General features: G+C 42.4%; 1 protein-coding gene across 1 annotated transcript; it reads left to right on the top strand.

Moving 5' to 3' along the window:
* Positions 1-11,845: 11,845 nt before the first annotated feature.
* On the top strand, positions 11,846-15,998 carry LOC106098548 (transposon Ty3-I Gag-Pol polyprotein). Its single transcript, XM_019356445.1, has one exon. The coding sequence runs from the start codon at positions 11,846-11,848 to the stop codon at positions 15,812-15,814; it is 3,969 nt and encodes a 1,322-aa protein (XP_019211990.1). The 3' UTR covers positions 15,815-15,998.
* Positions 15,999-26,620: the final 10,622 nt, after the last annotated feature.

Below are 26,620 nucleotides of genomic sequence, written 5' to 3'. Positions count from 1 at the left end.
TGGACAGCTCACCAATCACATAGAGACAAACAACCATTTGCACTCACAGGTAATTTAGAATCACCAACTCTAATAATTGCATGACTTCTGACTGTGGGAGGAAACCAGAATACCCAGAAAGAAATCACTGCAAACAAGCGAGACTGTGGATTTGAACCCAGAACCTTGTTACTGTAAAGCAACTAACCACCATGCCATCAATCCAGGCTTAACAAAAAGCTATGATTTCAAGGCTTGATGCAGAATTTTCTGTACGTGTTTGTCCTTGACAGGTTAAACCACAATAAATAGCAGATAGCATACACGTGGTGTGTGTGTAGTTGTCTGCCTCTTATAACTCCAGTGATTTTCCTGCAGTTTGAAATCTCGTGTGATCTTGTGAATTTCATGAGTTCAGCAACTAACCACTCTTACTAGATTGTATCATGTCATCTCAACAAGAGCAAATTAAGTTGTTGAATTTCATACAGATCCTTCATGATTTAGTTACGTTCTTAGAAACATGAAATTATTGTGTTCAAATTACAAGTTAGACTTTTTTAATGTAACAACAACCCAATTTACTTTTTTCAGTATACCAAAAAAAGTAGAGGCGGCTGCTCGACTTGACTGAGCGCGCAAGACTGAAATCACGTGCAGTGTCGTGAGATTTAACATTGCTATATTATTGACCTATACTTCACTCGATCATGATATGAACAATTTAATCTACCCTCTCTGCATATCATGTAGTTTATACACTATATAGTTTCACTTACTTTTAAAGCATGAGGCAATTGTGTTAAATACACGCAAGATGCTTACATAAATCCAAGAGCTGGCCAATCACTTTTTTCAGTGCACATCAAAACTTCACACAGACAAACAGACACAAAACAAGAAAATATGTCAAATTACATGCACGTCTCATTCATTTTTTGAGAATCGCACCACTTTTAGTTTTCATGGAATTTAACTTCTGTTATTCATGACATGACATCATTTCAAATAAGTTTCTCAGGTCAGTAAATAGCTGCCACATAAGTATAAATCTAAATCATACATGTGTAATATAGAAAAAAAGCAAAAGCAGTTGTGCTGTTTGTTCATAATAAATGGGTAGGGGTGCATAGTCAGTAAAAGTCACCAAGGCTCTGCAGAGCTCCAAACCTCCTCTGCCACAGACAGAAGCATCAAAAATGTGCGCTGGGAGCTTCATGGCATGGATTTCTACAGCCAAGCAAATCTATATGTATGTGGCCAAGAACCTTAGTCCATGTAGGGTATCTTAGCACAGTTTGCTTGTGTCAGTTAGGTCAGCTAGTGGGAGGGCAGAGAGGGCAGCCTTTACATTATTTTATTGTAGAGTGACAGGAACTGCCTATGAGTTTCTAATCAGGCAGAAATATTGACAGAAAATATATCAAAGGAAATACATTGATGAAAATCAAAGAAGAGAAATATTTATGTGATGTTCCATTTTCCTGAGAACTGATTGGCTGTGATGACTCATTCTAGTACTACATGCTACTTTGTCCTGCTAGTTAAGCCTGCTGTCTGTTCTCGGGCCTCCTCCTGTTTCACTGGTACAGACAGTGTGTTGCTAGCTAAGGGTCCAGCTGCTGTTTCACAGGGACAGAAAAGAGTTTGAGACAACTTCACTCAGAGATGGAGAAATAATCCAGGACAGGACAGGAAGAAGAGAGCTTATATTTAAGGGTGAGGACAGCTCAGTGGGATTTGATGTAAATTTAAATCTTACATGTAAGTCCTCATGTTCTCATATTGTGAAAGTCACTGCACAACAAACTAATTTAACTAACTGTGTTATTTAAAAACCACATGAAAATCCTCTGCAGGTTAATCTGCAGGATAATCAAGTTAGTTTAAAGTAAGACCTGTGTGTGACTGATGCACAATGGCTGTGGTGCTCATGGTCTGTAACATCAAACAGAGATGTTACATCTGTAACAGAGATGAACATAAATTTTATCTGATGACGCTTAAATGAAGACACAGTGTAAACAGTGTACTGTCAGTGGAAATCAAACAGGACAACTCATGAAAAACCTGCTTACATCTTGTTGATTACATCTGCTAAATCATACTGTAAGATGAAAACCCCTGCTGAGCAAAAGGAACAAAGGCTGGTCTCAGTTTTGCAGAAAACATCTTGATGATCCCCCAGACCTTTGGGAAAATACTCAGTGGACTGTTGAACTTTTTGGAAGATGTGTGTCCATTACATCTGGCATAAAAGTAACACAGCATCTTAGAACAGGAACATCATACCAACAGTAAATTATGGGGGTGGTAGTGTGATGGTCTGGGGCTGCCTCAGGAACTGGAAGACTTGCTGTGGTAAATGGAACCACAAATTTTGTTGTTTACCAAAACATCCTGAAGAAGAATGCATCTGTTCGTGACATCAACCTGAAGTGCACTTAAAGGTTCTGGAGCAGGACAATGATCCACCACACGCCAGCAAGTGCACCTCTGAATGGCTTAAGAAAAACAAAATGAAGACCTTGGCATTGCCTAGTCAAAGTCCTGACCTGTATCCAATTCAGATGCTGTGGCATAACTTTGTAAAGGCAGTTCATGGTTTAAAAAACCTCCAATGTGGCCGAATTACAACAATTCTGCAAAGATGAGTGGACAAAATTCCTCCAAAAAGCAATAATAAACTCATTGCCATTTATCACAAACGCTGGCTTGCAGTTGTTGCTGCTAAGGGTGGCCCAACCAGTTATTAGGTTTATGGGGCAATCAGTCTTTCACAGAGGGCCATATAGGTTTGGATTTTTCTCTCCTTAATAAAAAAAAACATTGTTTAGAAACTGCATTTTGTGTTTATATGTGTTATTTTTGACTAATATTTAATTTTTTATACAATACAATACAATTTTATTTATATAGCACAATTGAAATCAAAGGTAGACCAAAGTGCTTCACAATAATGCAATAAGCCATTGTTATAAAACATAGCAAAGTACAAAAACAAGAACTAGTACTAATACTAATACTAACAGATGGGAAGCACTAATTAAACCAGGAGTGTGGGCTAAATAAAATAGATATCGGCCTCAGTTCAGAGATAGGGTCAACTCAAAATATAAAATATTATTTAGGAGAATCAGCAATAATGCAGTAAAAGGGTTAACATAGATAAGATAAGGGCACTAGCTAGTGGGGATTGCCAAATTAAATAGGTACATTTTCAACCATGTTTTGAAAGATTGAATAGAGTCTGAGCTTTGCATCCTAGGTTTAGACCAAAGGAGAGCTTTTGATTCTGTCTCCCATTCCTATTTATGGCAAGTAATGAAAGCCTATAACTTCCCGGATCAGTTTATTTCCATTGTGCAATTGATTTATAAAACGTCCCTGGTGCGAGTTAAAGTAAACGGAAAACTCTCATTCCCTTTTAGTGCTGAGTGTGGGATTAAGCAAGGATGTCCTTTAAGTGCTGCATTGTACGTTCTTGCAATCAACCCCTTACTGAAAAGGATAAATAATGATAAACGAATTAAAGGATATCTCCTTGACAAAACCCATAAGATTAAAGCCTTGGCGTATGCAGATGATGTGAGGGTGTTAATTAGAAATCAAAATGAACTGTCTATAGTGATGGAGATATTACACCAATACGAACTGGCATCAGGTGCCAAGCTGAATCAAGATAAAACTGAAGGGGTGTGGCTTGGACATCAGATCAGAAGACCTGAAATGGCGATCTCCCTATGCAGGGAGATTAAAATCTTGGTTATGTGGATTGATAGTACTGACTCTTGCTTATTAAACTGGACTAAGAAAGAAAGTGAAATCAGAATGGAAATTATGAAATGGGAAACTAAAGATACAAATTATAAAACACGTATTAATATAGTAAAAACACACATAATTTCAAAACTTCTCTTCCTCGCCACAATACTTCCTCCTCCAAGAAAAACAATTATTAAAATAAGTAAAATGTGTACCAAATTTATCTGGGGATCTAATCGTGAGGTGACTAAGAGGAAATTTATGTACAAGAGTAGGAAGCACGGAGGATTGGGAGCCCCAGACTTGGAGATTGAAAAAAAGAATTCGCAAAACAAAAATATTCACAGCGCAATTTCCCGAGGTGCCCCATGGGTTTGAGGGAAGGAAGGATTGTGGAGCAAAAAAAGAGGCAGAGCCAGAGCAGGCGTACCATACCACAGACTTATGTTTGGGGATTTATTAGGACAATGGGAACATTATAGTCTCGATATTTTACAGGATAATACTAATAATATCTATAATAAAATTAATGAAATTAAAAATAAAGGCCTAATTCAATATAAGTACGCAGATAAAGACGAAAACCTTTTGATAGTTAAGAATATGCAAGATAAAATAATATCCGAAAGCATGAGGGATGTGGTATGGCTCATCTCGCTCGAGCGCCTCCCCGTGAGAGCGGTAATCCAGTGGAGTTGCTTCGTTACCACCAAGAAATGTCCTATGACAGGCTGTAATGAGGATGAGACTCTAGAGCATCTTTTATTGGACTGCTATAGGACAACTGAGATAAGGCCGAAGATGACAGAAATCGGTTATGATGTTGATGTTAACATTAAAGCGGTTAAATATGGTTCGTTTAAGGAAAAAATGGGTGAAGACAAAAGGAGACTTTTTTGGTTAATAATGTGTGTAATAAAGACACATATTTGGAAAACCCGTGCCAAAGGAGTAATAGAGCAAAAGATGATAAGTAGTGATGTGGTGAGTAAACATATCATTACAGATTTACGGAAAAGAAGAACAATGGACCTGAAACTTGGGAAAGCTTTCCCCTGGGATGTATTGAAACTGTAAGTTTAATAAGTGAGTTGTGGGCTCTGATGCTTGATTTTCTTCCTTTGTTTTCTTTTTTTCTTTGATGAGCAATATGTAATTGTAATTTGTATGTGTAATTTGTATATGTATGTGAATTTTATATGAATGTAATTTGTATCCTGTGTAGTGTTTTGAAAAAAAAAAAAGTAAAAACAAGAAAACCCTTTCCTTGTTTATTCTGCTATTTCTGCTGCTCATCTGCAGAAGTGATGAGTATCTCAGCCTTCCACGCAGTTAGCCTTTTGTTCTCTTCATTTATTATGTGTAATTGACTTTAAGATCTGTTGTTTGATCTTTTCGTTCCATCACTCCTGGTTTATTTCTCACCGATCTCACTTGCTACATTGCCTGCAATCTTGGCTTTCAACTCCTTCTGCACCAGTTTCAGCCGATCTCTGTCACCGTTTCTGAAAGCTCTTTTTTTCTTGTTCAGGGTTGCTTTGATGTCTTTGGTAACCCAGGGCTTATTGTTGGGGAAGCACAGAATGTTTTTCTTTTGGGGACCACAGTGTCCACACAGAAGTTGATATAGTCTGTAACACAGCCTTTCAGATTGTCAATATTGTCCTGATGAGAATCACAAAGAACATCCCAGTCAGTTGACTCAGGTAGACCAGGTTGTGATCAGCCCTGCCCATAGGAGGGAGAGGGCTGGAGGTGTATGCCTCAGTAGCATTGGCATAAAACAGGTCCAGTGTTTTATTGTCTCTTGTTTTGCAGTCCACATACTGCTTGAATGTAGGTAGAACAGTGGAGAGGTTCGTGTGGTTAAAATCGCCCATTATAGCCACAAACGCAGAGGGACTACGATTTAGTAGGTCCGCTGTCGCAGAGCTGATGACGATTAGAGGCGAACTGTATTTTGTTACCCTGTATTTAGACATGTGTAATGACAGTAAAGTTGAATTCTAAATGTTATCCTAAACATTTAAACAAAAGTCACAGCTACAGGAGAAGTTCTTAGAAGTGATTTTTAGAAGGCCAGTAAAGAGAACATGGAGACAGATGGAGGATGCCAAGTCCACTGAATCTGTATGGTTCCTGTTTCCACCTCATCCTTCCAGTGCTTTACTATACTCCCTGCTCTCTCTACCACAACTGCCTTTGAATTTGCTTGGGCCAGGTCTGAGTCTAGCTTTGCAACTCCAGCCAGGTCACATGACACAGGAGTGTGCTCTGATGTCAGCAGGCAGGTCAGTGGAGCCCTCTGGTGATGGATATATGCCAGTGAAACAGGAGGAAGCCCGAGAACAGACAGCAGGCTTAACTAGCAGGACAAAGTAGCATGTAGTACTTGAAGGAGGCATCACAGCCAATCAGTTCTCAGGAAAATGGAACATCACATAAATATTTCTCTTCTTTGATTTTCATCAATGTATTTCCTTTGATATATTTTCTGTCAATATTTCTGCCTGATTAGAAGCTCATAGGCAGTTCCTGTCACTCTACAATAAAATAATGTAAAGGCTGCCCTCTCTGCCCTCCCACTAGCTGACCTAACTGACACAAGCAAACTGTGCTAAGATACCCTACATGGACTAAGGTTCTTGGCCACATACATATAGATTTGCTTGGCTGTAGAAATCCATGCCATGAAGCTCCCAGCGCACATTTTTGATGCTTCTGTCTGTGGCAGAGGAGGTTTGGAGCTCTGCAGAGCCTTGGTGACTTTTACTGACTATGCACCCCTACTCATTTATTATGAACAAACAGCACAACTGCTTTTGCTTTTTTTCTATATTACACATGTATGATTTAGATTTATACTTATGTGGCAGGTATTTACTGACCTGACAAAGTTATTTGAAATGATGTCATGTCATGAATAACACAAGTTATTTTCCATGAAAACTAAAAGTGGTGCGATTCTGAAAAATGAATGAGACGTGCATGTAATTTGACATATTTTGTTGTTTTGTGTGTGTTTGTCTGTGTGAAGTTTTGATGTGTATCTGAAAAAAACAATTTTGAAAACACTGGAAAAAGACCTCAAGACATTTTTCCTTTGCTTTCTATGTAAACAAAAATTCCCACCAAGGCTTTTCACTGTGAAATTTAGTGTGTATAGAAAATACCTGTGCCAGGTTGTCTCCATCTAGTGGTGAACATGGCTTTACCACTACATCAGGTGAGTTTTTCTCTGTGCACAGTGACACAAAACTCATTTAACAACACAAACAATTTTAAAAAATGATGTAGGCAGATCAAGGCAATGTTACAGATTCAGTAAAAACTGAAGTTTATCGTAATCCTTCAAATATGCAGAGCGTCACACTAACACAGTTGCTTATGTCCAGCATAGCTCTGTTATTATAAATTTGATACAAAACATGTTTAATGTCTTAAACTAAACTGACATTAAAGTTTCAATGAACTAAAGCGGTCCCTCTGAGTCAGTACCCAGAAACCTTGTATCTTTTAAAAATGTGGCCATAAATACGAGCGCTGCTAGGATCTTAAAACACTGGGGCTAAATCCAGACCTGAAATCTTTGGAATTTTCACTCAATAACAGCACCTTTTTAATATTATTAACTATATTTTATAGTCACATTTATATAAAATGTCAAACAATATATGTTACCTAAAGGTTGAAGCCACAGAATGATAATGGACTAAACAATCAATGCAATTTGAGTTCTTCTTGATTGTTCTATATATCTGATTTATTGTAAGCAGTGGGAGTAAAACCTAAAGAAAAAAAAGTAAAAATATGAATGAATCTCTGCTCTTACAGTTTGTGCTTTTATTGTGCCATAATGTCTCCTTTGAAACTGTCCCCTTGCCCGTCTTTTGGATGCTCACCTCTTCTTCACCTTTCCTGTTCCTTTCACCAAACTGCTGCACTCTTGTTCTCTGCTCTCACCTCCAGTTGTGGTTATAATTAGAATGCAGTCAGCATGTGCCAAACAAATTCCCTCCAAATTGATCATGTTTGATATGATAATGATGTTTTTAACATTTTATTTATCGACTGAATCCCCTGCATATTTCTTTAATTTCAGGAGTACCTGGGAACTAATCTTGAGTGATTACTGACTTATCTGACTAAGATAAGTCAGAAATTCTAAACTCTTAAACATCCCAGGGATATCTGAATTTGTGTCTGCACCTTCAGACTCAGGATTGTACCGGTTTTACCTCCAGTGTTGTGCCAAAAGTGATCGTCTGCGAAAAACTGATTTCCAATGTCTTTACTTATATTGGTAAATAGACTTTAGTGAACATGATTTACAAAAGGGTATATATCAAATTTAATAATGACCCATTTTTCAAGTATATTTATAACTCTGTGTTATTGTAACTACATTAAAACCAATACAGTCTTTGTGGGCCACTTAAAATGTGTTTACAGAACTATTATGATATTTGTTGCAATTTCTGGTGTCCCCTTGGCCAGATTACTCTTAAAAAAAAGTCATTTTAATGTCAAATAAATGAATGAGAAATAAAAATCACTGCCAAAAAGTGATTGCAGCTTCTACCTTGTGACAGGAATGTTGTTTGTGACACAAGATGACTCGATATCACTCATGATGGATACATTTGACATATGTTTCACATATTACAGACCAAAAAATTTGTCTATAGCAGTTTAAATATGATCAACTGGTTTTTGACAAATACCGGAAATTAGTTTATGGCAGACATGACTTTTTGACACAACAACTGCTAACTGACAACACCTAGTTATAAGCTACTACTACGGTTGAATATTATAGCACCTAACCTCCAGTATTCTAAAACTCACACTTCCCCTCTGATAAACCATATGATTATGTAACCAATATGTCAGCTTACCAAAGAATAACTGAAACAATATCTGTAAGAACAGAGGACAATTTATTCAGGGTTTGACAGCATTTTACCACCTGTGTCCAATATCTCATACAAATTCTGGACTGGAGCACGTACGTTCTTAAGAACTCCAGGACTTCATCACAGCCTCTCTCACATCCGCTTTACATGTGTAGTTTAAAGGAACCTTAACTAACACTGTGTGAATATGTTTGTAGCAGGATAAAATTAGGGTCTGTCCAGAGAGGAAGTATTATGTTTTGTTATTTTGATTTATTATTTTGTTATTATTGGTATTACTGTCATTACTGTTGCATCATAAACATATAGTAAGCATATGTATACAAGAGGTATTGATATTGCATTTAAATGTTCAAATATATTGGTATCATATTAGTCTTTATTACAGGTCCAAGAAGAACCACTTTAAACTATAATTTTAAATGTTTTAATGCTTCTATGATCTCAGTGGTTCTGTGTAGAGGGCAGAGACAGGAAGTTATAGGCTTTTGAAGTTGCAGGCTTTTGCAGAAGTGAAACTGAAACCAGAGTTTAACTGCAAGTTAAGAGTCGTTGATTCGTTGATTAACACACACTTAGTTAGAGGGATCACTGATAGGGGAAAGTTCAAATTGCTTTGCTTGGGGATGCTTTTGGACTATATTAGGAGGAGCAAACATATTGGCAGATCTGAGAAGGTAAACCTGTGTTATGAAAATGATTTTAATCTTTTATACATGATTGCATTTGAGCTTATTAAAGAGCTGTGGCTCCTGGTCACGTGAAGGTCAGAAGTGTAACGGGTGAGATGTGAGAGCATTTAAGGGCGAGACACACATACAGACACAAATAGTGAGAGGTCATGACACGTACACAGTACACAGCATGCACGCGCCCCCGCACGTGCACACATACACACCATAATAGATCTATTTTGGTAGGGCAGAAGTGAAGATGTATTTTTGCTGCAAATGCAGAATTGTGCCGACGTACTTAGAGGAACTGCAACAGATCTCCCACAGGAGATAAGCGACAGCGAAGACGAGCTGAGGGGAAGCACCGACCCGAAGACAATGTACTTTAAACTATGTTAAAGTTCACGGAACATTTTGTGGTTTAGGCTGACGTATGCTGTATTAAATCTGCCTACCAACAGAAAAGGGGGCTGTACTATCTTAACCCTATAAAACTGTTGTCTGAATATGGTAAAGACAGTTCAATACTGATTGGGTTGTTGAACTCACACATGTGTTTATTAAAATACTGTCTAATTGCACACTGGACCGGATCTGTGGTTATTTATGGATTCCTCTCTCAACAATGAACCTTAACATTTGGGGGCTCGTTCCGGTGAGAGAGAGGGATGGTTTTGGTGTAGACGGAGAGATCCGGGGTCCGTGGTGATTAGATGGGCAGATGCGAGTCAGTGGTTTGAAGTGAGAGACAAGCCGGCTTAAACAAAGGTAAGGCACATACCTGTTGAATTTTCCAAAATGTGCTAGATTGGACATGTCAAATTAAAGTCTACTCACTGAAAATTACTGGTGAATGTCTGTTTTGAATTTGGTGAAATTTTCATGAAGTTTACCGGTTGAAGTAATGATAATGAAGTATAAGTGACAGTACTGAGTAATGAGAATAAAGGAATGAAAAGAGAAAGCAGTTGGACTGCTAAGTGAACTCTTAGAATGATAGGGAATTTGGTCATTGTGTGGGTTCAAGTCCCATTGGTTATGCAACCCTTAAGAAGTTTCTCGGAGGTGACGCTCCCTGCTGGATAGAGAAATCTATCCTTCACCTAGCGGCGACTAGGGATAGTTTCGGGCAACATTCGAGGAGGACTCGGGAATCTCCAAAACTGTTGAGGGTTGTCCTTAATCTTAATCCTGTTTTGGGTGTAGATTGTTGTTTCAAATTATTCTAAATTACTTTAGGACGAGGAGTCTGGGACCCTTAAGAAGCGCATTTTTCTCCTTGGTAACGCTTGCACTAGGGCGGGACGCTGACCCTAGGCCTACCAGTAAGTAGGGATAGTACGGTACGACAAACCGGGGAGAACTTGGGAACCTCCGAAATTGCTAGGAGTTAGAGTCTCCTATTTGCGCTTTTTTGGCTACGATAAATTTGGTTAGGGCATTAGCAATCGGGCCACCGTCAGGGACGGAATACTGGCTAAAATTGGTCGCAAAAAAGTCAGGGACTTTATCGGTCGGACCGTTATGGGTAAATTTGTCGAAATTTATAGGATTTAAGAGGCCTAGAATCTGTGCAGTTGTAATTAAAGACGTCTGTAATATAAAAAATGAGATCTATGAGTAAGATCAGTCTCTGTGTCAGCAATGCACAGCCGGATGTGCACTGATGGTGTGTGTAAATGCAAATGAGGAGCGGTGACGCGCATGCAGAGGGTTGCTTTCAGTTTCGAGACTATTGAGCTTTATCTGATATTGCTGAATGCCTGTAAGTAAGATGCTGGTTTTGCTCATTAGAAGTGTATAAATACAGTTCGAATATACTAGTGTGGATGTATAGTAAGTGACTGAATTTTGATAGATGTATATATCTTGAGTAATAAATGGGGGTGTGTTTTATTTTTTCAGTTATGTGTGTGTGGGGAGAAGCTGTGAGGACGATGAGAGGTTTCAGTTTTCTTTTTCTTTTTTCTTTTGACTTGCTCTTTCTGATCATGGAAGGCATGTTTAAGATACTCGTATGAAAGCGTATTTCGAGTGATTTTAACTGTGTGAATGCTGTCAGTATTTGATTTGAGTGACTCTGCATGATTTGTCTGAGTGAGTGGAAAATGGAAGTTTGAGAGAGAAAAGGCAGTGCGTGTGAGACTATTTATGGCGTCTGAAAGAGGTTAGAACGTTTAAAAAGTGTGTATGAAATAAAGGAGTGTGAAATATATTTCTTTTGTGATGTAAAATAGGATGTTTAAAGTTTGCAAGTGCTTTTAATTCAAGAAACGCATGAGTGAGGGTATGAGAAATTGAGTTTATTTTTTCTGATGGAAAACACATAAGTGTATACTGTGGTGGACCACTGGAGGGCTCCACTCACACCCAGTCCTCAGGAAGTGTTGTTGTTATGTTTTGGAGGGAAAAGAGTTCAGTTCTGTGGTGATGAGAATAAACGACGAGTGTTAATCGAGAGCTCTCGTGTCGTCTGTGTTTACCTCCACATTGGTGACCCCTGACTCGAACATGCTGCAGTCCGATGGTGGCACCGACTCCGCTCTGGATGCATCAGCAGCCGCCAGCCCTCTGCCTCCGGCTGCGGCTGCGTTTGCTGTGCCGCTCGAGCTGCCGGACTTTTGGCTTCACGATTCCCCGTCGTGGTTCGTGCACGTGGAGGCTCAGTTCGCCCTTCGTGGCATCTCGGCTGACGACACGAAATATCACCAGGTGGTGGCCTCTCTCGACCCGCTAGCCACCCGTCGTGCGTTGCCTCTCCTCCGGGACCCACCTGCCCGAGGGAAGTACGCCGCCCTTAAGGAGCTGCTTCTTCAGCGCTATGCCCTCTCCGACGCAGAGCGAGCCGAGAAGCTCCTCTCCCTCTCAGGCCTGGGTGGCGGTACGGCTCTCGAACTGATGGAGCGCATGCTGTCCTTTCTCGGTCCGGACGACGGGGGATTCCTGTTCGCCCACATCTTCCTCCGACAGCTGCCGGCGGCCGTGAGAGCCGGCCTCGCCAACTCTCCACTCCTGGGCACGAAGGATTATCGCTCCCTGGCTGAGGACGCGGATCGTATTCTCTTGGCTACCCGTGCTTTCCACGATCACGACCTAGTTCCAGCCTCGCCTCCTACTTCCCCGCTGACCTGCCCCGACGTGTCCGCTCCTTCGCTGGCGGCAAAGGTCGCGGCACAGCCACACCGCGGACGGGACCTCTGTTTCTACCATCAGCGTTTTGGCCCCAGAGCGCGCCGCTGTTTGCTGCCTTGTGTTTTTCCTACCCTGGGACATGGGACCCGACAGCGCGCTGTAGTGGCCGCGACCGCTGGCGACAAAGAAAAGCTGCTCTTCATAGAAGACTCGCGCTCCGGGAGACGTTTCCTGGTCGACTCCGGCTCACAGAAGAGCCTCCTTCCCCCGTCCGGCGCCGACAGTTTAGCAGCGGGCTGCGGACCGCAGCTCATTGCGGCTAATGGCTCTCCCATCGCAACGTTCGGGGAAAGGTTCGTCACTGTTTGTTTTCATGGTCGGGATTTCCAATGGACCTTTGTTGTTGCCGCTAGCTCTGTTCCTATTTTGGGCGCTGATTTTCTTTGTGCTCACGGACTGCTGGTCGATGTCGCTAACAGACGCTTAATCGACGCCCAGTCTTTTTCTTCAGTGCCCTGTTTCACTCGCGCCATCGAGCCCCTGAATCGGGCTAATTTGGTGACTTCTGGGAATGTTTTTCAGCGTTTGCTCTCTGAGTTCCCTTCACTGACTGTTCCTAATTTCTCAAACACGGCAACGAAGCACGGGGTTGAACATTATATTCCGACGGTCGGTCCCCCGGTGTTCGCACGCGCGCGCCGCCTCGACCCCGCGAAACTCTCCGTCGCTCGGGAAGAGTTTGCCGCCATGGAGCGCCTCGGCATTGTGCAGCGCTCGAATAGTGCCTGGGCCTCTCCGCTACACATGGTGCCCAAGTCCGACGGTCGGTGGCGGCCGTGTGGGGATTTTCGCCGTTTGAATAATGTCACGGAGAACGACCGTTACCCCATTCCCCACATACAGGATTTTTCCGCCCACCTCGCCGGCACCTCGATTTTTTCTAAAATTGACTTAGTGCGGGGGTATCACCAGGTTCCCGTGCGCGCCGAAGACGTCCCGAAAACCGCCGTTATTACCCCTTTCGGCCTGTTTGAATTTTTGCGCATGCCGTTCGGCCTGAAAGGCGCCGCCCAGACTTTTCAGCGGTTGATGGACTCTGTCTTGCGCGGGCTGCCTTTCGTCTTCGTGTACCTTGACGATATATTGGTGGCCAGCTGTTCTGAGAGTCAGCACGCGTCACATTTGCATCAGGTTTTCCAGCGCTTGGCGGCACACGGCCTGATCGTCAACCCCTCCAAGTGCCAGTTCGGCTTGCCGGTTCTGGATTTCTTGGGCCACCGCATTTCCGCTGACGGTGTGGTTCCGTTGCCGGACAAGGTCCGGGCCGTTTCGGCTTTTCCGCGTCCCGCGTCCGTTAAAGCGCTGCAGGAGTTCTTGGGGATGATCAATTTCTACAACCGCTTTCTCCCCAGAGCCGCGCACCTGCTGCAGCCTCTCTATGCTGCCTTGAAAGGTAAAACTGCTAAGGACCCGATTGATTGGCTCCCTGAACGCATCCAGGCGTTTTCTGATGCCAAGGCCGCGCTGGCAAACGCCGCCCTGCTTGCCCACCCGTTTCCATCGGCGGAGATCGCGTTGACCACCGATGCGTCGGACGTGGCGGTGGGCGCAGTTTTGGAGCAGCGGGTCTCCGGTGTCTGGCAACCGCTTGCCTTTTTCAGTCGCACGCTTAGGGACAGTGAGCGCAAATATAGCGTTTTTGACAGGGAGTTGCTGGCCCTGCACCTTGCGACCCGGCATTTTCGTTTTTTTCTCGAGGGTCGGAGTTTCACCGCCTACGTTGATCATAAACCCTTGACATTCGCGATGTCCAAGGTCTCTGACCCGTGGAGCGGGCGCCAGCAGCGCCAGCTGGCGGCCATTTCCGAGTTCACAACTGACATTCAGCACGTGGCTGGTAAGTCCAACTGCGTGGCCGACTGTCTATCCCGCGCGCTGGTTTCTCCCGTTTACGTTGGCATAGACTTTGACGCTATGGCCGCTGATCAACGGGCGGACCCGGACGTCCTTGCCCTTCGGTCTGAGCAGACGGGCCTTGTACTGGAGGACAGACCCGTGTGGAACGGCGGGCCTAGCCTGCTTTGTGACGTTTCCACCGGCCGACCACGCCCTGTAGTTCCACTTTCGTGGCGTCGTCGCGTTTTCGACTCCGTACACGCCCTCTCTCATCCAGGCGTCCGGGCCTCGGTCAAGCTGGTCAGCTCTAGGTTCGTTTGGCCGGGCCTTCGTAAATCGGTGAAAGAATGGGCAGCGGCGTGCATCCCATGCCAACGCGCTAAGGTCCATAGGCACACACAGGCGCCCCTCGAATCCTTCCGCGTTCCAGGGAGGCGTTTTGATCATGTACATGTGGATCTGGTTGGTCCCCTGCCGCAGTCACAAGGTTTCACGCACCTTTTGACTGTGGTGGACCGCACAACCCGTTGGCCTGAGGCAGTGCCTCTGGCGTCCACTACAGCTGCAGCAGTGGCCAGGGCATTTTTGTCAACGTGGGTTTCGCGTTTCGGTCCCCCCGCCGACATCACCTCAGACAGGGGCCCCCAGTTTGTTTCCGAGCTTTGGTCTGCCATGGCTGACGGCCTGGGTGTCAAGGTCCACCGAACCACTGCGTACCACCCGCAGGCCAACGGGATGTGCGAGCGTTTCCACCGGTCGCTTAAGGCCGCGTTCCGTGCTTCTCTCACAGATGGCAACTGGGTTGACCGCCTCCCATGGGTTTTACTGGGGTTGCGCTGCGCGGTTAAAGAAGACCTCGGGGTTTCCCCGGCTGAACTTGTCCTCGGTCAGCCCCTCCGGGTCCCCGGGGAATTCTTGCCCGAGAGCCCACCCCCGTGCTTCGCTCCCTCTGTGCTGTCTCTCCGTCCCCCAAGAGACTCGTTTTCTCTTCCTGGCCCAGTGCACCATTGTCTGCCCGACACCTTTGTTCCGAGGTCGTTGGACTCTTCGCAGTTTGTTTTCGTCAGGCATGACGCTCATAGGCCTCCGCTGCGTCCACTGTATGACGGCCCCTTTAGGGTTATTCAACCGGGCCGGAAGCATTTCCTTTTGGACTTTGGGGGTCGTCAGGAGACTGTTTCTATTGACAGACTTAAGCCGGCACATGTGCTGCAGGATGATCAGTTGGTGCCGGCTCAGGCCCCCCGCCGTGGCCGCCCGCCTTCCACTGGACTGGACAACCCTGCTTCTTCCTCTGGGAGCACCCCCCACCTGGCAGGGCCCGAGCTATCTTCAGCTTCTCCTGGCCGCCCATGCCAGCCTGGTCCTCAGGCACGTTTCCCCTCAGCCAGCTCTCCACCTCCCCGGTTCAGCCGTTCTGGCCGTTTGATTAAGGCAAGGGTTCTGGACTAGGGGATGACCCTACTGGGTGTTCGGGGGGGGCATGTGTGGTGGACCACTGGAGGGCTCCACTCACACCCAGTCCTCAGGAAGTGTTGTTGTTATGTTTTGGAGGGAAAAGAGTTCAGTTCTGTGGTGATGAGAATAAACGACGAGTGTTAATCGAGAGCTCTCGTGTCGTCTGTGTTTACCTCCACAATACGCTACAAACTGATCTAAAGAAGGGTGAAGGGTGATGTGTGTGGAGAAGTGTTAGTTGTTCTGATGTGTGAAAGAGCTCTATTTAAATGTGTGTGAGTGACATGAAGGTGTATTGTTTTTTAGATCAAGATTTAGTAGAATTAAAGAGGGTTTTTAGACTATAAATACAAAGAGAGACAGACTCTGTAGAGAACAGGAAATAGTGAACAGGAACTCTGCATGCCCATAAAAGGAACTGAGTGTGTACAGAAAGAACACAGAGAGACAGATGAGGCACATGAAGCAAATGAAGCCTTTAAGAAAAAATGAATATGATACTAATTGTATGCTTTAGTGTGTCAATACAGGTGGACGTCTCTCAACTTTGGAACCTTGAGTGCAGCACCAGAACAATAGATTAATAGAATTGGGAGAAAATAAGCCAGGCTTTGGCTCGAAATTGTGCAGCTTGATCTCTCACTTTGTCTTTGACCCTGAGAAGAAGCTTAAAGGCCAGTCAATCGCCTGATGAAGACCGACAGAACATCGTGGACTTGAATACAGCAGGCAAACGGCAGTGCCACTGATCCAGTAACACTGATGACGACTGAGGACCAGCAGCAGCATGTAAGATTAATGCAACATGTACTGTGAAAATACAGGCTGGGCAGTTGAACAGTGGGATAAAGAATTGTGGAAGAGCACTGGACATTGAGTGATATTTTGCCATGCTGGGACTTAACTTAAAAGAAAAGACTGTAAAGAAACAGAGAAGAAGACAACAGCTGAGTTGAGACTGTGTTTGCTGGAGCTTTGAAGCACGAACAGGACACTGTGAATGAAAAAGAGACCGGTGAGAGATGAAGCTGGACGAGTTTAATTGCGAGAATACAGGATATGTTTGGACTGAAAATTGAAACCTGAACTCATGACTGTTTAGGGATGTCCACCACCGCATAACAAAGAGGTAAACATTAGAAAAGGTAAGAATAATGAAAGAAAATAATTGTCATTACCTTAATGAATAGAAAACACACATACAAATTGTTACATGTGAGATTATTTTTGAAATGAATCAGAAGTGAGATAGTTTGAATCTAAACCTCAGTGAAAAATGCATGAAGTAAAACTGATTATAATTTAAGATGCAATGAAGAAACAGCTTACACGTAGAGTACATTAACATGAATACATAAAATGCAAGGAAGAACACGCTTACATGCATGGCATAATTGGTGTTTCTGATCAGAGATAGAGAAATGGGTCATTTAACCACTTGTGATAATAATGAAAATGTCTTAGTTTTGTTATTTTCAGGAGTAAAGCAGACTTGGACCAACTCTCCAGATCCAGCAGTCGGAAGAAAGTTAGAGGTTAACATCAATGGATAAGTTAAGGCAAGTTTCTGGTTGAATTGTTCACAGCATGATGTGTCCAGGAACCTGAAAAGCAAGCCCTAACACCTGGCTGAAGACCAGGAGTGCTTTTATTCAAGGTGGGAAATTAAAGTTTGGGTTAGTAATTCGGGGAAAAGAAAACTGACTGCTTAACTGGAGAATTGGGAAGGAGTCTGGGAGACTGTGAAGCCATATATGCAAAATAACACACACACATACACATACAAACAGAGAATGCATTAACCTTACCAAGACAAGCTCCTGAAGCTTAATGCATAGAGACATTGATTAAAAACCTGGCTAAGAACACAAGCATATGCAATGAAGATCAGCTTGCTACTTGTATGAGTGATAGAATGGTGTGAATGTTTAATAAAATAGACTTAAAGCTTGAAGTTGAAGTTGACTCAAAGGAGCTATGGGAATTAACAGAAGAAAAGGGACTAAAGCAGTTTAAAAAAAAAAAAAAAGTGACTTAGGAGTGCTCTCGTACTGAGTGATTAAAGCAAGTGATTATTATAGAAAGAAAATGAAAATAATTCAATAATGTGATAAGGTGTAAACATGTAATTTTCTTGTCAAGTTGGCTGTTGAGCTGTGAGTCTATGAGCAGAGACACTTCCTGTGTGCGTGTGTGTCGGAGGCTTTCAGTTCAAGAGAGAGCGGTGGTGTGGAGGATCATTTGGCAAAATATATAATGGTAAAGTATCAGGATATTTGATTACGGTGGTCAGGTCTGCTCAGAGGGGCAGATTTGGACAGGAAATTTATAATTTAAGGATGATACGTTGTTGAAATTGGTTTTTATCTTGTGCTGAATGAACACATGGCAAAGTGAGGAAGGGAGACGTTGTGCAAACGGTCTTTGATCGTTTGACGAGGTTTTCGGGGTGTTGAAAGGGTGAACTTTGAGATTGTTTCTGATTTTGGAGGCTGTTGTTTTATTTCCAGAGAGGGTGTTTGATTAAGACATGGATATGTCTGAGAGGGGCCCCAAAAATTTTTGTAGTAGTGCACTCGGGAAAACCTGTCAGGTGATTTTGTTTTGTACTTTGATGAGCTAATAATCAGCTCTCTTTTTTCATTTTTGTTCTAAGCAGGCCTGGAAGAGAGTGAACGGACGGCGCTGACAAAATTACCAAGTACGAAAATCAGGTGGGCTTTACAGAATTATAATTGATTACAATCAGAGACTGATTGGCGGCGAGTCTCTGTCTAAAAATGGATTGATCGATTCAATCCAGTCAAAAGTATAGCGAACTATTTTCCTAAAAAGGAAAACGAAATAAAACAAATGATTGAGCTCATTTTGCTGATGTGGAGCATTTGATGACGTGCGCAGAAGGCTGCAGTATCAGCAAAAAAAATATCATGTGTGAATGCATGTGAGTGAATGTGAGTGATGGGACCAAGAGGGGAAATAAATAAAAGGTTGACAAACAGGAGGAGTGGGAGACTTAAATCTGGGGATGCTGATTTTGGGATGCTGATGTTTGCTTTGAGAAAATTTCTTTTTACTGGGGTTAGATTAGGGGAGTACATTATATTGTTGGGAGAATGCTAAATGCTAAAAGGGAAACATTGTTTGATGAAATTCAAGTTACCATTAACTGAGGTAACTCATGATTAATAACTGTTCTGTTTAAGTCTATTTTGTCATGACACAGACTGGATCATAGAGGGAGAGTATGAAATGTAAAGTACAGGTTTTGTTTTCAGGAAATTCCAAGGATCCAGAGTTCGATGGAGCAGGAGTTTGAGAAGATTTGTCAGGATGATTAAATTGATTTTATTCCTTAAACACAGGTTTTCAGGGCTGGAGCAGAATACCGGAGAGGAAGATGGCTGAAGTGTTCTGAGAAATGATATGATATGACTAACCTTTTTTCCCTTGTTAATTTGTTAAGCTTGGGTGAAGCATGTTGAGTTTTTTGCCACATGAGATGTGTCAAAAAAGAGAGGGATTGAAGATTTAATTTGTTTAATTTGAAATGGGTTTTAGTATGATTTTATGACGATTGGGGTTTTTTGATAATTTAGAGATGGTAAAATTCTTTAAAGTCTTTAAAGAGAGGATTAAAATGAACTGAATTAGGTTTAGAAGATGAATTGCTGGTGTTAATAAGAAGTGGTATATAAAACTTAAAGGGAAACTGTGGGAATAATAATAATGGGGAAGACTTTATGAGTAGAAAATGTGTGATTTCTTTTTGATTTTTAGGATAAGCTGTTATAATGTAGGCTTTAGAAACAGATAGTAAATAGATTTATTTCTAGGGGAGAGGAGAGCTTTTTATGAGGATGTTAAAAGTCTCGCTGACTTAAATGAATAATATTGGAGATTATATATGTAGAAATGGTTTTTTATACACATTGCATTTTTGTGCCTTTAACGGAGTTGTGGCTCAGAGAGTCGTCTCTTGAGGGTCACAAACTTTTGGTTAACATTATGATTAGCCAATCTACGGTGAGAATGACCTGAGTTATTGAAGGATTGCACACGCTTACAGACATATGGAGTTCTTAACACACATGACAGTATTGACTTGAGGCAAAAGGCCTGAAATTCCTTTAGCTTTTAACTGAATTTGAGTTGACCCAATAACAAATGACAGAAAGAGGAACTGAATAGGAGTTTTGCTAAACTGAGTGACATATAAAATATTGAGATAACACCTGCAGCTCTAAATTAGTCTTATTATATAAAATGCAGTTACAGAATAACAAATGCTTGTTGAAGTGACCAAGTTTTTGTTTAAAACAGAAGCAAAGGAAAAAAGCTTATATATTTTGGTTAAGTCTGATAAAGTATAAATTAGAATGAGTCATTACATTAAGAGCAGCAAAAGGAAATAAAATGATATATTAAAACAGGGTAAACACAGGAAATGTGAGTTCTAAAATACAGTTAGAGTTCAGCTTTTAGCTATGATGTAATTTATTTAGGAGCTATTGATAATGTGCTTACACTTAGTGAGTAAAATGGTTGTTTTTTATCCTTTAGTAGAATAAGCAGGTATAATGATTTTCTTGATATATTTTCTTGTGAGAGGTGACTTTAGGTGAGAGGCACTTGCAGCAGCGACAGTTTTGTGCACAGGATGTGGGTGATCAGATAAGGAACAACAGGAAACATATGACAGCAGTGCTGTAAGACTGTTAAAATGCTGTAGATTGAGATGAGTGATGTTTAAGATTATATAGGAATAAAAGTCAAAAACCAAATACGAAATTAGGTTCATGTTTTGTGTAATATTAGGTTGAATCAAGTTTGAATAAAGAGAGCATTTGAGGAACAGAGTAAGTTAGAGCATAGTAGGGAGAAGGTTTTTATCCATCACAGTTAAGGTGAATCTAGTCTTAGACTAGGATCTACTCCGTGAATTATTAGTTTCGGTCATGCTTTTATTTGTTTTGGTGACCTCTGGATAACATCCAGAGGTCAAGAGGGGAAGTGTCCAGAGAGGAAGTATTATGTTTTGTTATTTTGATTTATTATTTTGTTATTATTGGTATTACTGTCATTACTGTTGCATCATAAACATATAGTAAGCATATGTATACAAGAGGTATTGATATTGCATTTAAATGTTCAAATATATTGGTATCATATTAGTCTTTATTACAGGTCCAAGAAGAACCACTTTAAACTATAATTTTAAATGTTTTAATGCTTCTATGATCTCAGTGGTTCTGTGTAGAGGGCAGAGACAGGAAGTTATAGGCTTTTGAAGTTGCAGGCTTTTGCAGAAGTGAAACTGAAACCAGAGTTTAACTGCAAGTTAAGAGTCGTTGATTCGTTGATTAACACACACTTAGTTAGAGGGATCACTGATAGGGGAAAGTTCAAATTGCTTTGCTTGGGGATGCTTTTGGACTATATTAGGAGGAGCAAACATATTGGCAGATCTGAGAAGGAAAACCTGTGTTATGAAAATGATTTTAATCTTTTATACATGATTGCATTTGAGCTTATTAAAGAGCTGTGGCTCCTGGTCACGTGAAGGTCAGAAGTGTAACGGGTGAGATGTGAGAGCATTTAAGGGCGAGACACACATACAGACACAAATAGTGAGAGGTCATGACACGTACACAGTACACAGCACGCACGCGCCCCCGCACGTGCACACATACACACCATAATAGATCTATTTTGGTAGGGCAGAAGTGAAGATGTATTTTTGCTGCAAATGCAGAATTGTGCCGACGTACTTAGAGGAACTGCAACAGATCTCCCACAGGAGATAAGCGACAGCGAAGACGAGCTGAGGGGAAGCACCGACCCGAAGACAATGTACTTTAAACTATGTTAAAGTTCACGGAACATTTTGTGGTTTAGGCTGACGTATGCTGTATTAAATCTGCCTACCAACAGAAAAGGGGGCTGTACTATCTTAACCCTATAAAACTGTTGTCTGAATATGGTAAAGACAGTTCAATACTGATTGGGTTGTTGAACTCACACATGTGTTTATTAAAATACTGTCTAATTGCACACTGGACCGGATCTGTGGTTATTTATGGATTCCTCTCTCAACAATGAACCTTAACAGGTCCCTTATATGAATGGGATTTAAACAGGGAGAAAGAAGAAAAACATTGGCATCAGTTACCAACACTTCACTTAACATCAGATTGAGACTCACTTGTGTTTAACCCTGGAATATGAGAACATATTACTTATTGAGTCCTTTCTCGGTCCATGGGATGTAAAACCGCAACATCCTCCATCCGTAGTAAGAGAATGCGTCTGTGGCAATAACCAAAACGTCTCCATATAGCCTTTGTGGATAAGAAAATAGCTGGCCAGCAAAAAATAAAAAAATAAAAAAATGAAACGTGTCTGTGAGTCCTTCAGTCCAAATACTCGAGGTCGAGGAGAATATGTAGCGGCCGCTGATCCCTCAATGGCACCAGTAAGACGGCAGGACAGCACAGCCTCTTCCTCAACAGAAAAGTCTCCTCCACCGCTAGCAGGACAATGAAAAATTAGTATTTTAAGGGTACTGCGTGTATCACCGCTGGCTCAGACAAGTTTGCTCTGAAACAGCTACAGAACTTGTGTGCTCATTGCCCCCAAGCAACAACAGTGCAGTGTGCTAGTTCAAATGCACAACATAAATGACAACTTACTGTACACTGAACACACATCGCTCACTGACTTAGGTCCTCTTTTTAAGAACACATCCCTTTAGCTTACATCTCAATTACATTCTCACATCGTCACATCGAGAGTTTATTCATTAAGCATCAGAGTTCAACAATGTTACATCCAGTTAAAATCAGTTTTACTAACGCCAGCGAAAACAGGCTAACAGTATATAAGAGCACAAAAACAGCAGTGCTTATCGACAGCTCGACATATGCTCAACAAGTCACCTCAGTATGGCTGCCATCGGTCACCTTTTAACTCTGTCCTCTTCCAGAAAATGAACGCTTACGCGGTACACTATACACATATACAGTATATTTCTTTTACTTGGTTTCAGAGTTGGAGTATTTATGTATTAACCTGAAATCTTTCGCTGCTGAGCAGGAAAGCTCCAAAGCGTCCCCCTGTAACCATGGTTAGCGTTCCAACTGTGACGTCACAGAGGAGAACCTGTGTAAAACTGATACCTGGATCAACCTGCAACGTTTATTGGCACTTTTCTGCTGAGATCCGGAGCTCGAGTCCCTGGCGCCCAGGGATAAGATGAGTTGCTGTGTTTTTCACGGAGAAAAACTAATTAACATGGAATAACGTCAGTCTTAGATGGGAAAAAAAAAGATGCAAGCAAAAGAGGACAGCAGATTGAGAAGCAATTTCTTCAAACGGTAAGGAGCCTCTACCAAGTGATATTTGAAAAGCTTAAAACTTCAAGCTTAAATCTAATGTCCAGATTCATGCTAAACTTTTTCTGATTACTCAGTGAATCTGTTCATGTGTTGCTGTTTTAAGCTATCGGGTAATTTCATGGTGAGAAATATCTTTGACAAAAAAATGCACTAGAGTAAAGAACAAATTGCCTATTAAACTGTAATTTGGGTTTGGAGTAGTGCTGTCAGCGTTAATCTCGTTAAAATGACGTTAACGCCATAACCGCATTAATGCAGCAAATCTATGTTAGCCAGTTACCGCGGATCGCCCTGTGCGTGGGGCTGGACAGCTTCAACACATTAACGAGCTAACCGCGCTAACAAGACTTAAGCTACAAAGCTGCACTGCTTGATGGATTGTCGGAGCATTATGGCTACTGTAGTCAGGAGCCTGGTGGAGTAAAACATACTGTGCTTCAACTTAATATAAATACATATTATCTATTGTGTGTGTATAAGGACCACAAATGGCACCTGTTAAGATCTGTACGTTAAGGAGCTAACCGTGCTAATGCGTTGACACCATGCAGCCCCACACATGGATGATCTGCGCTAACTTGCTAATGGAGATTTGCCATATTAATGTGGTTATGACGTTAAAGTCATTTTAACAAGATTAACGCTGACAGCACTAAACAATAGCAAAACAGATTTTAGGTGAAACAAATATTTTCAAATCATGGAATGGTGATGACATTATCACTCATTCCATATTATTCCTAAAGTTTGCAGTCATTTTCTACTTCAAACGTTAAAGCAGAGCTTGTTTTTTTAGCTTCTTTGATAATGTAAGTCTGCATATGTGTACATGCACTGATGTGTGCATTTGTGGTGATTTGAAGTTACAGAGCCTTGAAAAAGTATTCATAGCTCTTGAACACATTTTGTCACCCTACAACCACAAACAAAAAAATGTTTTTGCATTTCTATCCGGTTGTTCAGTGATGACGTGACGAATCCTACTTCCGGGCCTAAAGTAGTCTGCGTTTAATATGGCTTTTGTGTTGTTAACATGTTTAATGTTTTGTATTTTCTTCTATTTAACCTCAAAAAGCTCCTAAAACAGTCAGTGATCACTGTTGACCTCCCTCGGCTTTTATTACTGCTAATCATTTATTTAAGCACAGTTTTTAAAACCTTAGGATGTATACAGCACAGCCCATGCAGCAGTATATGAATGACTAACCTCGTATTGTGGATGGATTATCTCACTTGTTCTCCTGGCTGAAGTTTAGTCCTTTTACAGCATCCTGCCATGCGATTACATTTGTTCCTGACCACCGAGAACACTCACGTTAACTTTTATCAAGTGGAAAAAAAGTTAGCTTGTTTATGTTATGCTAACATAGCTGTGTCGCTAGCGGTCACGTAGCACATCATTATATACCAGCTACCCAAACTTCAGTAACCCTACAAACGTCACTGCTGTTTAGTTTTCTGTCTTCATTTATGTTGGAAGTTATAGCAGAGCTGTACGTTTGAATTTTTTTTTCCAAAACCCCGCAGTCAGGACATGCTATATTGTATTTAGATAGAAGCTAGCGAGCTAACTTCCTGCTAACTTCTAACGCCGTTAAATGTCATAAATTCCATTTTCATGGATGCCTGGATGTTAAACTCAATTGTTACACCTGGTAGACCAGAACACTGATCATTTTATTAAAGATGAAAGACTTTAGACAGTTTTTCAACTCTCAGTAATGCCACAGTGATCGTTTGATATATGGACCTGCAGCGGAGTTTAGGCCCAGACACGGCCACTGGTGTCAGACTGAACAACCGGATTCACGCCCCTGCATCAATACTTTGTGGACCACATTTCGCTACAATTACACCTGCAAGTCTTTTGGGATATGTCTCTACCAGCTTTGCACATCTAGAGACTGAAATATTTTCCCATTCGTCATTATAAAATAGCTCAAGCTCAGACAGATTGGATGGAGAGCGTCTGTGAACAGGAATTTTCAAGTCTTACCACAGATGCTCAATGAGATTTAGGTGTGAACTTTGACTGGCCCTTCTAACACTTGGATATTTTTTGATCTAAACCATTACATTGAAGCTCTAACTGTATGTTTATGGTCATTGTCTTGCTGGATGGTCAGTATCCATTCCAAGCTCAAGTTCTTTGAAGCATCCAACAGGTTTTCTTCCAGGAAAGCTGCTGGAAACCTGTTTCTGCCATGCATTTAGCTCCATCCATCTTCCCATCATCTCTGACCAGCTTCCCTGTCCCCGTAGAAGAAAAGCATCCTCACAGCATGATGTTGCCACCACCATGTTTCACAGTGGGGATGGTACGTTCAGGGTGATGAGCAGTGTTTTTCCGCCAGACGTAGCGCTTTTCATTTAGGCCAAAAAGTTCAACTTTGGTCTGACCTGTCTGGTGAGTTTCTTGGTCTTCATGATGCTGTTGGTTCTGCTCAGCCAGCACCACAGGCCCTGGTGTGGTGAAGATGGCCTCACAGGAAGCACTGGCTCTGGTGTAATATGGATGGTATAAGCCAGCAGCACAGGCTCTGGTGAAATGTAGTTGGCCTCAGCCAGAAGCACAGACCCAAGTGTAAAATGGATGGCCTCAGCCAGAAGCACAGGCCCTGGTGTAATGTGGATGGCATCAGTCAGAAGCACAGGCCCTGGTGTAAAGTGGATGGCCTCAGCCAGAAGCACAGGCCCTGGTGTAACATGGATGGCATCAGCCAGAAGCACAGGCCCTGGTGAAATGTAGTTGGCATCAACCAGAAGCACAGGCCCAGGTGTAATGTGGATGGCATCAGCCAGCAGCACAGGCCCTGGTGTGGTGAAGATGTTGTCACAGGAAGCACAGGCCCTTGTGTGCTATGGATGGTATCAGCCAGCACCACAGGCTCTGGTGAAATGTGGTTGGCATCAGCCAGCAGCACAGGCCCTGGTGTGGTGAAGATGGCCTCACAGGAAGCACTGGCTCTGGTGTAATGTGGATGGCCTCAGCCAGCAGCACAGGCCCTGATGTGGTGAGGACGGCCTCAGCCAAAAGCACAGGCCCTTGTGCAATGTGGATGGCATCAGCCAGCAGCACAGGCCCTGGTGAAATGTGGATGGTATCTGCCAGCACCACAGGCCCTGGTGAAATGTAGTTGGTCTCAGCCAGAAGCACAGACCCTGGTGTGGTGAAGGTGGCCTCACAGGAAGCACTGGCTCTGGTGTAATATGGATTGCTTCAGCCAGCACCACAGGCCCTGGTGAAATGTAGTTGGCATCAGCCAACACCAGAGGCCCTGGTGTGGTGAAGATGGCCTCACAGGAAGCACAGGCTATGGTGTAATGTGGATTGTATCAGCCAGCACCACAGGGCCTGGTGTCGTGAAGACGGCCTCAGCCAGAAGCACAGGCCCTGTTGTGG

The sequence above is a fragment of the Oreochromis niloticus genome, unplaced genomic scaffold (genome assembly GCF_001858045.2).
Source record: "Oreochromis niloticus isolate F11D_XX unplaced genomic scaffold, O_niloticus_UMD_NMBU tig00002331_pilon, whole genome shotgun sequence".
NCBI classification, from domain to species: Eukaryota; Metazoa; Chordata; class Actinopteri; order Cichliformes; family Cichlidae; genus Oreochromis; species Oreochromis niloticus.
The sequence above is the reverse complement of the archived record's forward strand: the minus strand, read 5'-3'. Positions and strand labels throughout refer to the sequence as shown.

Excerpts from the sequence above, each read along its gene's own strand:
- LOC106098548 (XM_019356445.1), top strand. The coding sequence starts at position 11,846 with ATGCTGCAGTCCGATGGTGGCACCGACTCCGCTCTGGATGCATCAGCA.